The sequence below is a fragment of the Myxocyprinus asiaticus genome, chromosome 2 (genome assembly GCF_019703515.2).
Source record: "Myxocyprinus asiaticus isolate MX2 ecotype Aquarium Trade chromosome 2, UBuf_Myxa_2, whole genome shotgun sequence".
NCBI classification, from domain to species: domain Eukaryota; kingdom Metazoa; phylum Chordata; class Actinopteri; order Cypriniformes; family Catostomidae; genus Myxocyprinus; species Myxocyprinus asiaticus.
The window spans coordinates 26,085,009-26,099,123 of NC_059345.1; the positions used below are offsets into that span (position 1 = coordinate 26,085,009).

The following is a 14,115-nucleotide window of genomic DNA, read 5'->3' on the forward strand; positions in this document are numbered from 1 at the left end:
CTGCCAGCTAAACACACAGACAGCAGAGCGCTCTGCAGAACTCTGTCCTACTTTCTGTCTCTGTTACACTTTCCTTGCATCTCTTTCTTTCGTCCTTTCCCATTATCTACAGCACATTTGACTTCTACCTCTTTTAAAAATACCATCATTTGTTTGATTCGAGAATTAAAGAGCATTAGAATAACAAAACTGTTCATTTGTTGTCTTAATGTCAATTTGCACGGGACTACTTTTACCATGGGTTATTTTTCGGGCCACATTTGAATTTAAATAATGTATTAAACATTAACTAAACTACATTAAATATAAAACAGAACACCCCAATGTACATAACTTATATTAAAAATAAGGGGAAACATAACTATTCCCATAAAATATAATGAAATATTAAGGGTCATGCAGGGAATTGTGGGAATGCCCGATTATGGTTTTTTACTGTAATTTTAACAATAATTTACTGTAAAAAGTACATGTACTCTCTTGTTAAACATAATGTGAATTTTACCATTAATTATACAGGAAAATCATACTTTTTACATCAGATTTTGTTTTTTTTTTTTGTTTTTTACATTTTATTGTAAAAACTACTGTATTGTCTTTTAAAATATATATTTTTTTAAATTACTGTATATTAATACTCATTAATCCAATTTTTTATAGCATTTTTACAGTCTTTTACCATTAAATTTACGAAAAATTTTTACAGTGTGCCCACACTAATCCGTTTTAGTTTGAAAACTCTGTTTTCAGTTTTGTAACGTCATAGTTTTCCAAAGTATGTGGTAATCGAGTACATTTTTTAAACACTCAATTTTCAATGGACGAGAACGTCATTCTAGTGTGGATGAGAGGTGCAAATGTAGTGGAATTAATGTGTTTTCAAATGTGTTATGAAAATGTATCTCCTCCACACTAAATGGTGGAAAATGCTGAAGAAATGAAGAATTTCGAAAACGCTCTTCATTACCGCATGCTTTGGAAAACAATTCAAAATTTGTACAAAATTAATTACAATTACAAAACTGAAAACTGAGTTTTTAAACAAATACAGATTACATGGACACCAGTAGGCCATTTATTGTGAGAAAGCTGCTTAAGACTGGAAAGCGGCACTCCTGTTTACATGCACTGTGTTCGCGGCTTTTTCTTTATACTCGTATACATACGGCTCGGTCAGTAAGCAGCCTTCTCCACAGCAATGTAATTTCCCCGTGATGCTTGTGTAAATAACAAACATGGCATCTGAGGACAACTTTTCTATTTCATATTCTCTGTTGCTTGGCTTAATTTCCAAAAATTCCAGAGTTCCTTTGTTTGTTTCCTTAACTTTCTATCGCGACCTAGAGCTGAATTGCACTGTGTTTCCCCCTTAAGTCAAACTCCGGGATTCCCCCAGTGCACTTGAGCACATATACAGGTGCATCTCAATAAATTAGAATGTCGTGGAAAAGTTCATTTATTTCAGTAATCCAACTCAAATTGTGAAACTCGTGTATTAAATAAATTCAATGCACACAGACTGAAGTAGTTTAAGTCTTTGGTTCTTTTAATTGTGATGATTTTGGCTCACATTTAACAAAAACCCACCAATTCACTATCTCAAAAAATTAGAATATTTTGACATGCCAATCAGCTAATCAACTCAAAACACCTGCAAAGGTTTCCTGAGCCTTCAAAATGGTCTCTCAGTTTGGTTCACTAGGCTACACAATCATGGGGAAGACTGCTGATCTGACAGTTGTCCAGAAGACAATCATTGACACCCTTCACAAGGAGGGTAAGCCACAAACATTCATTGCCAAAGAAGCTGGCTGTTCACAGAATGCTGTATCCAAGCATGTTAACAGAAAGTTGAGTGGAAGGAAAAAGTGTGGAAGAAAAAGATGCACAACCAACCGAGAGAACCGCAGCCTTATGATTGTCAAGCAAAATCGATTCAAGAATTTGGGTGAACTTCACAAGGAATGGACTGAGGCTGGGGTCAAGGCATCAAGAGCCACCACACACAGACGTGTCAAGGAATTTGGCTACAGCTGTCGTATTCCTCTTGTTAAGCCACTCCTGAACCACAGACAACGTCAGAGGCGTCTTACCTGGGCTAAGGAGAAGAAGAACTGGACTGTTGCCCAGTGTTCCAAAGTCCTCTTTTCAGATGAGAGCAAGTTTTGTATTTCATTTGGAAACCAAGGTCCTAGAGTCTGGAGGAAGGGTGGAGAAGCTCATAGCCCAAGTTGCTTGAAGTCCAGTGTTAAGTTTCCACAGTCTGTGATGATTTGGGGTGCAATGTCATCTGCTGGTGTTGGTCCATTGTGTTTTTTGAAAACCAAAGTCACTGCACCCGTTTACCAAGAAATTTTGGAGCACTTCATGCTTCCTTCTGCTGACCAGCTTTTTAAAGATGCTGATTTCATTTTCCAGCAGGATTTGGCACCTGCCCACACTGCCAAAAGCACCAAAAGTTGGTTAAATGACCATGGTGTTGGTGTGCTTGACTGGCCAGCAAACTCACCAGACCTGAACCCCATAGAGAATCTATGGGGTATTGTCAAGAGGAAAATGAGAAACAGGAGACCAAAAAAGGCAGATGAGCTGAAGGCCACTGTCAAAGAAACCTGGGCTTCCATACCACCTCAGCAGTGCCACAAACTGATCACCTCCATGCCACGCCGAATTGAGGCAGTAATTAAAGCAAAAGGAGCCCCTACCAAGTACTGAGTACATATACAGTAAATGATCATACTTTCCAGAAGGCCAACAATTCACTAAAAATGTTTTTTTTTATTGGTCTTATGATGTATTCTAATTTTTTGAGATAGTGAATTGGTGGGTTTTTGTTAAATGTGAGCCAAAATCATCACAATTAAAAGAACCAAAGACTTAAACTACTTCAGTCTGTGTGCATTGAATTTATTTAATACACGAGTTTCACAATTTGAGTTGAATTACTGAAATAAATGAACTTTTCCACGACATTCTAATTTATTGAGATGCACCTGTATGTGGACGTGAAGGGCAGTAGTCGATATTTTAAATTGGTGTGGAAAAATTGCCATAGTTTATAGTGCGTGTGCATGTTAGATTTTCCCTTTTTCCACTGCACTCTCAGAAATGTTGAATTCTTTCCACTATGTTGACTTGTTGATATGATGTAAGGCTCCATCCTATAACGTTTGTTATCCAGCCTGTTCCACGCACAGGTGCACTCTTGAAACACGCAACACAATGACACTTATACGTTTACATGGCCACAGAAGCCGCATTCTCTGGGAGAAACCTAGGTGTGGTAAACAGCTTTCTTTAAATTCCTTAAGTGGCGTGATGAAAACAGCATTCATTTACATGATGTTTTAGAACGCCACTTTCTGCGAAACCCATGGAATAAACCGTTTTCTTAAGTGCATGTTAACAGGGTCAGATCATTGTGTTCGGCAAACAAAGTTTGTTTACTCAGTCTTTTTAGATGCCATAAGAAAAAGGTTACTGCCAATTTTGCACTGCATGGTTGATGGACATGAACATTCATGTTTGGAGTTGAATTATAGACTGCCCTTACAGCTTCAAAAGTGTACAAATACATAATTGGCTATCTTTTTAATCACTTATTTTTCTTGTTAGTGTGATATTGCAGGTAATTATGCTCTTATGTGGTTTAGGCTAAGGAGTAGTAGTTGCTGAGAGAAAGAAACCGATCAAATGCAGGTGTTACTAAGGGAGGACAGTTACACATCAGTTGAAGCAAAATACATTTTTGAGCTGCACACCCTCAGAAACCAATCACTGCCTTGATCATTATAATAAAGGATTATCTATGTACAACAGTTACAGTATTTTAGAGAAAGAGAGAGAGAGAGAGAGATTTCGCTCCACACCTAAACATATCTCTATTTCTTTGTTACTGTGTTGTACGCACAGGAACGGTTGCTTTCTCTCTGACAACAAAAGGAGGCGGATTGCTTTGATAACCTCTGCTGCGATATCTAATCTATTAAATGCACACTAAAATGTGAGTTGCATGAAAAGCTTAGTGAGGGCACAGAACGGAAAGGGAGGCGGTTTGACAGACTGCTTGATTTTAAATGTGCGTGTGTTGCTGGAGGCTCTGGAAAGGTTGTGAGGGGTTAGGGTGTAGTTCAGGGCAGAAGAAAAGAAATAAAGAGGCCGTCTCTTATCGATGGCACAATTGAAAACGCTGTTTAACTTGGCAAGCTCTCCCGGATGGAGCTCAAGCTGCGTCCTGACGGAGTATCGTGTCACATATTCAAAATAAACTACTATTAACAATCGGCAGCACATAACTACTTTTTATCTGAACTCTTACTTGTGTGGTGCACTAAACTGTGTACATTGCCGATGTGGCTGGATTCTCTACTCCTTGAAATAATAATACACAAGCCAAGCTGGACAAAGAGCAGATTATGTTTAGCTTTCAGCCTCCTGGTGCTATAGGTTGAGGGGATCGATAGAGGCAGGCAATAGAGCTGAGGAGGATCAAGCAGTTAAAACCTGCTGAGCGTTGTTTTTGATGGGACTGTTAGAGTACGTATGCGCCATCTAGCGTTCGCTATCAGAACAACAAGCTTTCTTCCTATCTCTGTTGGAGTTGCTGATTACCATACTAATCAAGTCTCCATTGTCTCTTCTTTGGGTGTAAATAACAAAGCATTTGAACTGCTGACAGGAGATAATTTTATTTAAAGAGTAATGCTTATTGATTGCTAAAATACTCGAAACAGATTGTGACTGATAATGAGTGCTCTTTAGAGATATAGTCTATTGTTCTCAAACAGAAGCATACCATGCACAATTATCAGGCACAACCCAAACACTACCACCACCATCATAAGCATCCAAACCAGCATTTCACTTGAGCTGCACATACCCAAGAGCTGGATCAATGTCCATTACCAGCAAGCACTAGTGCTGCAGACAAGCCATTCATTTCCACTGCAAAGCACCACGATATTCCCCCTGGGAAGCCGTTTCACCACCCTGCCTGTTACAAGTAAAGATGATTACATCAGATTCATATTAGGAGTATCTCTTGGCGCCTCTGATTACCTCTGCTTGTTCTCAAGTGTGATAGTAGCATTTGTATTTGGGTAAGGCCAGATATTTAGAATAATCTGCTGTAAACAATCTTGATTTTACAAATTATGTCATCTGGTATGCTGAATTAACACAACCTAAACACATTGATTTTACCCAAATTGAACTGTGCGTTTGTATCTGTATTACATGAGACAGATCAACCCCTTTTCCCATATCCACCGTTTTTACATTAACATGTATTTCATGCTAGTTCCTTCATGACAGATTTGGAGTAGTTATCTCTTCATATCTTCATAATGATGTGTGATTTATGTTCTACTCCTTTACGCATGACTTAGAGGGGTTTTCAGGATTTGCATGGGAAGAGGGTGGGGAGCTTTTCTTCTGTGGGAATGGGAATATGGGAATACCTTGCTGGACCGTTCAGGTGTAGGAGTGCATTCAGATAACCCAACAAAAACAAATTTGCGTGGCACTGGGAAAGCAGGGTCTTGTCTAAATCATCTGTGGTTATTTACAGAAGTTTACAACTTTGGCTGCTAAGGAAAGAAGCCTGTTAGGACTTGTGGGTTTGGATGAGATGACCTTTCAAGTGGTGTTAAGTTACATTGAATGGTGTCATGTCAATGAGATACTGTAATGTGTAGTTAGTTACAGTTGTTGAAGTAGGTCAAGTGAAGGTGAGATCCTGTCTGTGTGAAAATGATGGCCATTGTTTTGGCTTTTTATTTAAAATAAAAAGTAGATCTGTGATTTTTAAAACTGAATGCAGGTTTAATAGTCCTCTTTCTCAATTTCTTTCTTTTACTTTCTGATGCAGGATCAAGGGGCAGGAATGATGCCACATCTTCAGGACTCTCCATCAGCAGTGCCACGGCAGCCCCAGGGTAACAACTACAACCTTCTACTGAAGAATCAGCTATTAAACAAGCAGCTTCAGCAGCAGGTCAGTGTGCAAACTCAATGTAAATTCCCTGAATGAATGCACCATGCTGTAGAAGTACTTTTGGGTAATTTGGTATCAACTGAAGCAGAGATCCCCTGCTCAAATTTTGTTTTTGATACTTTTTTACTGGTAAAAGTAAAAATAATTAAAGGCTGTGGATCAATATTTTTAGAGTAATCAATTATTTTGTTGAGGATGGTCAAAATGAGCATTTTTACTTATGATTCTGGAGCAAAACTAAAAGGTGGAAGCACTTTATTTTTACACAGAAATAGGTAGGTGTAATTCTAAAATCAGTTGACATCAGCACCCTTTGTTGCATTATCTGCAGATTGCTAATAGTCCAAAAATGGAAAATAAAACAATTTCAACAGTTTTCAGTGTCAACATTATTTGTACTTTATGTGGTGGTGGCGTAGTGGACTAAAGCACTGAACTGGTAAGCAGAAGGTTGTTGGTTCAATCCCCACAGCCGCCACCACCATTGTGTCCTTGAGCAAGGCACTTAACTCCAGGTTGCTCCAGGGGGATTGTCCCTGTAATCAGGGCACTGTAAGCTGCTTTGGATAAAAGCGTCTGCCAAATGCAAAAATGTAAATGTACTTTTGTTTTATAGGTCAAGAAAAACTAGCTTCATACCATGTGACCCATATTTGGATTTCGACCTTTAAAAATGGTTAAAATTAAACAATTTACAGATGGACCACCATTGAGAACCCATTTCTCTGGGATTTAATGATATAGGGTCTGAAAAATGAAGATACAAAAAGGAAAGTTCTTTCTGAATCAACATCTTTAACACTTCTGGAGTTATATGGACTCCAACTTCGGAAAAACAACACAAAAAAAATCCCCACTTTTGTACTCAAACAATTGGCATACAAGGGGGGCTGAAGTCAACTGAATTTAATAGACCTACCTATCTCGGTGTAAAAATGACGCTGCCATCTTTCAAGTTTTGTTTGTCTATTTTTTTACTTGTTGTTTTGCACCAAAATCATAGGCAAAAAATTGTATTTTGAACTTCCTCTTGAAAATAATTAATTACTCAGTAAATATTAATCAATGGCAATTCACATTTTGGCTTACGTACTAATTTGTTTTTCTCTCTTCAGAAAAAGTATCAACAAAATCTAAAATTTAGGCAGAGGACGTTTCTAAAATTTGGTTGATTTGACATGGAATAACACTTTTGATATATATGCTTCTAAATTATAGCATTTAAAAAAAATTGGGTTTCATATCTGTTTGCCCTTTGTTGCTGATATTGTTTGAGTGTTGTAAATATATTTATGTCTGTCTCCTAAAGGAAAAGCAAAGGCAAATGGAGCACATGAATGGAGGTCAGATAACAGACTGCCAACAGGTGGCACCATTTCAAGGTACAGTAGCAAATTACTACATAAAAAGCTACAAAAATATAATAAAAATAAATAAATTCCCACAAACATGATTTGATTTGATGGCAAATCATTGTTTATTTATTGGCAAAATATAGCTCTTGCAGTATGGTTATATACCCAAATTTGTGCTCAAAGTCAATTATTTTTGCTCTCTTCCTGCAGGTCCAGGTCGACCACTCCCTCCGGAGTGTGGTGGTTATGCTATGGGGCCTTCTCAACAGCCCAATTCTAACATACTGTCCCATAGCGGCTCTCTACCCACAAATCGAATGGGTCTTTCCTCTGGCTCTATGTCCCAGATGGGCCCCAACGTCGGAGGATATATGTGTAGCAAAGGCTCAAAACAAACCCTCTGCCACCCTTCACAAGACTTTGGAATGGCAATGCAGCCAGGCCAGATTATAATGGGAATGGGTGGACCTCCACGTCAACCGCTACACCCAGCTCACGGTGTGACCCGACCAGGTATGCCATGTCCCAACATAACACGGGGTCCTTTGCCAACTCACCACCTACGGCAGGCATTGCACCAAGGTGGAGCTCTTCCTTCACGTATGATGTTCCCTTCTCAGCAGCAACCCTCATCACAATCCCAGCTTTGGCAGCACCAACAGGGGATGCAACCACATATGGACCCTGCTACCCTCCAACATCCCTTCCCCAGTGGAGGAGCCCCACCTGGTTGTGGGGGATCTCAGTTTCCACAGCGATCCACCATGGCAGGTATGCCAGCCAACTTCCCCGTTGCCCGTCCTCCCCCTAACCAGGTAGCCTCTGGTCTGATTGGCAGACAGGACCAGAAGATGCCCACCGGCCAGCCGCTCCCCTCCATATCTCAACAAAGCTTCAGAATCCGAGGTCCACTTTCCGCCCTTGCTGTTATGAAACCTGGAGGTCCTTCTATGATGCACCCAGCTCATGGCATGGCTCCTCCGAGCTACCAGACTGCTTCTGCAGGCAAACATTGCCCACAACAGGGCTACGGCCCTGGACATAAACATCCCTCCTTCGACTACACCCAGCAGCATCAGAGCAATGGTGGAATGGGACTACAAAGGCCTGGGGGAGGAGGTGCTGGTGGGGAGGTGGACTTCATAGACACTCTGGTGGGCAGCAATGAAGACTGGCTTAACAATCTCACCATGATTGATGAATACCTTGAGCAAAACTCGTAGAGACAATAGATTGAGGGCTTCCTCGGTTTTGAAAATCACTACAAGCAGTGCCAGAACTAATGTTCTAGGGTCATCGCTCTGTAAGGTTCTAAACCTTATTGTCAGGGCTTGCATTAGTGAGAATGTATTGGTGGAAATGATGCACTGCTAAGCTCTCTGAAATGGTTTTGGCACCCTAGTCTATAAAAAGACTTAAAAGGGTGGAGGGGCGATCAAATTGGCCCATTTTATAAGATTCCCTTTCATTTCATATGATTTGGCAACAACTGCTCAAGGGTTGCTCTTTCAGTGCTTTTTGCACAATATTAGGACAATATTGTAATTATCTTTAAGTTTAATATGGAGTGAAACACTGATTTATGAATACTTGGCCTTTCCCTAGCATTGTAAATAAAGTTCTCATGGGATGTGGTAACAGTATTGTCTCAAGTCAGACCAGGCAAATATGTGTAGTTTTTCATGATAATTGAAAAGCATTTACAGTCATTTCTGTGATGAACTATTTGAGGGTATTTCAAAAGGGGCTTGTTCTGTGCATAAAGTATTTGTAAAGTATGGTTTCTTAAACTGTAACATACAAAAGAGAAGTACACATATTTATGCTTCTTTTCTGTGGATAAATTCCTCAGAGGTTCCCTGTACATAATTATCAAAATGATAAATAAAATGATGCAATGATGTAAAGAAATAAGCAACACATTGAAATGTTGTACACTAGGAAACTCTATTGTAATTTGTATTATGCAAGACAGTATGGTTAGTTTTGGAGTAATACTATGTATTACAGTGTTCAAAAAACTGTTATGTTTTTGACATAACTGGACTTCTGGTACTCCTGTCCGGCTCATGAGGGATTTCTTTTTTTTTTTTTTTTTTTAATTGTGAGGTTTGGAGTATAGTATTTATCAACCTTGTTAGATCATTTTATTCTAACACTAATTGCACAAAGTCCAAAAATTCCCTTACTTGCATCATATTGCTATAGCATAATACATTTTACACTAGATACCAGTGTCTTTGTAATAATCCGTTCCATCTGACAAGATATGAAATGGGGATCTTAAGGATCCTGAAGTTTTCTGAAAAAAGGACTCTTGTCAGCAAATTTAGGAATGTCTTTTGTAAGTGCACAGCAGCTACACTGCAATCACAGCTTTAATGTAGCAGCAGAGAGACAAAAAAAATCACACCACCTATTATGTATTACAAGAGCGACACCTGTCACAGTAAGTGCATCAGTCCTACAGTCCTTTGTGCCAGAGTCCTGGGTTTCCAGTAGTTCGTGACCATGTAGTTGAGGCCATGAACATTCAGACATTCTGATTTGTTATTAATTGTGATTTATTATATTTTGTCTTCATATTTTTAGATTGGAAAATAAACTGTATAACACAAAAAAAAATTCTGATTTTGGTCTTGTCACTTTTTTTCTCCTTACATGCTACCTTTGTTCATTGGTGGTGTTACTGAAATTTACAACTACAGTAAAGTAACGGCACCACACCTCTTTAGCCATTGCATTTCCATATAGCAAAATTATTTTGGACCGAATCTGGCTGCATTCCGCCTGTGAGTTTGGCCCACATATTGCATTGAATTACAGTCCAACATTGGCCCAAAACCCACTTACCAAATGTAAGCTGTATCCACCCCAGAAAGAAGCCAAATCTCAGCCACACTTATCCTGTCCCTTATGCCATAATTGGACCACAACTGTGCCAGAGTAGTGTTGGGTTGCCCGATAACTACTGTGTTGATTGAGATCTTTAGGTTATGAATTACACAATTACTATTTTAATCTCCTTGTGATTCCGTATGAGGAGGCAGGATCAAAGGAAATATTTATGTGAGATTGATTTAAGTACATTTAAATTTCAGAGATAAAATGCAGAAATGTATTGAGATTGCATGATTGCTATCTTGGCATTGATGACAGGGCTGTGGGTCCGTGTAACTCTTCACAGTTCAGTTTGTAGACCATACCAATCCAAATGCAAAAATAGAAAAACTCAATTTAAATTATTCCGGTTAGTTCAAGAAGGGATAATTGACCTTATTACTCATTTTCTTCAAGTCTACTCTTTTAAATTTCAGATTTTATTTTATTTTTTTAAATAAATAACTACCAATTTAAAAAAAAATCATTTTTGTGTCTTGTAATTTGCACTGTGGACTGTAACGTTTGTAGAGGGCGAGACAAAGAGACCCAATAGCAGAAGAACAGTTCATAGGATTTATTAACAATCTGCCAGTTCATCCTGCAATGAAACACAAGAATAGACAGGGGAGAGAGCAGAGTTAAGACAGTGCGACAAACAGTAAGAACTCCAAGCAAGAACAGTATTGGTTGACCAGTCTATGTATGGGTTGTGCGTTACCAACCAAGGATGCCCCAATACTATCGGCAGAGATGGAGATTGGATCAGGTAAAAGGACAACTGCTCCATATGATTTCCAGAAATGAAGGTGACTGGCTTGGTGGAATAGGTGATGACGTTCAAGGGCGTGCCGCTGAGGTTGTGGGCTGTGACAGTTGCAGGAACTGGACCATCAGAACTCGCTACTTGGAAGCCACGTCAAAATCCATAAAGTTCCCTTCGGCTCCGGAATTCACCAATGCAGAGACAGTGTGACTGGTTGATCCATACTGCAGCCGGGCCGGGAGAAGTGTGTGTAATCAGACGGTCTTATCCATGGATATTGCGCTCGCCAGTAACCCCCTGCCTACTGACACTGGAGCGGTGTCTTTTAACTGGACAGGAAATGGAAAAATAACCAGGACGGGCACAATGGAAACAGAGTCCTTGAATAAGGCATCACTGCTTCTCCTTATGAGAAATCTGAGTCCTACCAACTTTCATGGGCTCTGCCTCGGACCGTAATTCCGGTGACCTGGCAGAAACTGTGGACTGGTTATAGTGGTCAGCTCCCCGGGTAGGTGGAGAGTCAAAGCGGGAAGGCAGGTCCAAGGGATAGATTTCGTCCTGGATGTTGTCGGAAAGCCCATGCAGGAACCAATCCCACTTGGCGTGATCGTTCCACTCACAAGATGCAGCAAGGGTGCGGAACATGATGGCATAGTCCGCGACCCACCGATTTCCCTGAGACAGTCCGGATTAAACCCTCGCTGCCTCACAACTTTGAACCAAGTGATCAAACACCCGGTAGAGTGCCGTGGTGAATGCTTGAAATGAAGAGCAACAGGGATGTCTGTTGTCCCACATGGCGGTTCCCCACTCACCGGCCCTTCCGGTGAGGAGCGTGATAACGCATGCCACCTTCATTGTCTCAGACGGGAAAGCAGAGGGCTGCAACATGAAGAACAATGAGCATTGTGAAAGGAAAGAGCTGCAGGACCCCACCTCACCTGAGAACAGGGCTGGAGGGTTGATGTGAGCCTCTGAGCATTCAGAAATGTGGGGAACCATCGGAGCCGGTGAGGGCACTTGCTGGGTGGAACCAGAATCGGGAGACTGGCAGAGTTATTGAATGATAAAGGTGAGCTCAGCAAGCTGCGACGCCATCACCTCCAGAACCCGGTTATAAGCAGAGATCTGATCCTGCTGACATCACAGTAAGGCTCCCTGCTGAGACAGGACGAAGCGAAGAGTAGATTCCCCCACTGGGTCCATCCTGGCTAGATTGTTCTATCACAAAGGTGAGACAAAGAGATCCAAGAGCAGAGGAACAGTTTAAAGGATTTACGAATAATAAATTATAACTTCAGCAGATCCAGATGAAGTGTGGAGATCCCAGCACCGACTGCAGTAGAAGGTGATTGATGTGATTGTCGATGAGTGTGCACCGACCACGCAGAGAGCAGATCCGTAAGGAATCCTTCATGAAGAGTGTGTTCGTAGGTGAGTGTAAGCATTGTGGTAGTCAGGGGCAGATTCGTGAGGAATCCTCCATTGAAGAGATGTGGACAAAGAGAACAAGCGTACAGTAAACTGGAAGGCAACCACACTCCTGACACGCGGGTAGAGATGGGCAACCAAAACAAATACATGAGACAGGACCAACTAGGCAGAGAGAGCGAGGTGAGTTACTTCAACACCAAACAACAATCTAGCAAAGAACATGACACAATGAAGGGATTAAATGAGCAGTAAATTAGTGGAGAGACAGGTGCTGCTAGCATGCTAATTAGTGGTGTGATCAGCATTCCTATGGGAACACGCATGCCGACAGCGCCAGAGACACATGAGGGAGAGAAATAACAAAACAAAATTAACAGACCGACGTACTCACTGGAACCGTGACACCGTTAACACGGGGGTTGGGGAACGAACTGCAAAATGCACAGACTTTGAAAAGTAGTGTAAAAGGCTAGTCCGGGGATGAGCAGCCGTAGCCACGTGTGACACCACCATTGTCAAAGTATACTACATACTGTGCACGCATACACAGTCAGTTGGCGCATGCGCGCTAGGACTGCTATGTGGTATCTCCAGACGTCCTCACACACACGCTCTTGGCATTTACATCCACTGTTGTTGTTTTTACCTTCATCTCCTGATGTTTAGCAGTGATTACATCATCAGAATCTAAGATAGACAGTAAGACATTAATGTCATCAATGCTATTGAAAGTGTCATGGAAGGAGTCATGTGGCGCCGTGCGAGGAGCGGATGAGTGAGCGGTGAGCTCTACGCACTTTGCTATTTTTAATGCTATTTGTGTCATAAACCAGTGAGATTCGATACACTCTGATTCTTAACTGTCCTACGAAGACAATATGTCAAAAAATTCAAAATCCTCGGGCTCTGGAGATATTAAAAGACACTTATGTGCTCAAGCTGATTCCCCGCAGCGGCAGGCCGGAACCCCGGATTCAATTCGGACGGTGAACTGAAAGAACTCCGGCATGAATTGATGAACATGTCGGCAATGCTGACGAAGGTTGTTGCAGACTTGGAGGATTTGGCAGTAATGCATTGATCGATTTCTTCCATGGAGATGAAATTCTCTGAGTTGGTTACAAGATTGTCGGACGTCGAAAAACTGATCAATTATCTGGAGTCATCGGAGAGGGAATTAGCTGCTAATCCACTAGCGACCAAGACAGACTTGCAACGCATTTGGGAAAAACTGGAGGATTTGGAGAATCGTAATCGGCGAAACAATATCAGAATTGTTGGAATTCCTGAGCATGAAGAAGGCAGAGATATGATGAAATTCCTAGATGGGCTCTTCCCGAGTTTGCTGAACATAACAGGCCATAAGCTGGAAATCGAGTGAGCTCACAGAGTCCCGGCCGATCAATTCTGGCCAAATTTCTGAGATCATCCGATAAAGATCTCATGTTACGCGAGGTGAGGAGTAAAGGAAGGCTTTCTTGGAAGAATCACAGCATTTTCTTGTTCCCAGACTTTGCAAATTTGACGAGAGAAATGTGATCGATTCAGGGAATGCAAGAAACTCTTACATCAATGGAAGGTCGCTTTTGCTCTGATGTTTCCGGCCAAACTGAGAATAGATACTAAGGATGGATGTAGATAATTTACATGACCACAGCAAGCACTGTCTTTCATAAAAACAT

At 40.9% G+C, this 14,115-nt stretch overlaps 1 protein-coding gene across 2 annotated transcripts in view; it reads left to right on the forward strand.

Annotated features, from left to right (window-relative positions):
* LOC127413584 (protein pygopus-like) overlaps positions 1 to 9,913 on the forward strand; it is a 118,054-nt gene extending 108,141 nt beyond the window's left edge. For both annotated transcript variants that reach the window (XM_051650840.1, XM_051650847.1), the window contains exons 3-5: positions 5,870 to 5,995; positions 7,305 to 7,377; positions 7,561 to 9,913. In XM_051650840.1, the coding sequence (XP_051506800.1) occupies positions 5,870 to 5,995; positions 7,305 to 7,377; positions 7,561 to 8,573 (1,212 nt within the window). In that variant the 3' untranslated portion in view covers positions 8,574 to 9,913. The remainder of the gene's footprint in view (positions 1 to 5,869; positions 5,996 to 7,304; positions 7,378 to 7,560) is intronic.
* Positions 9,914 to 14,115: the final 4,202 nt, after the last annotated feature.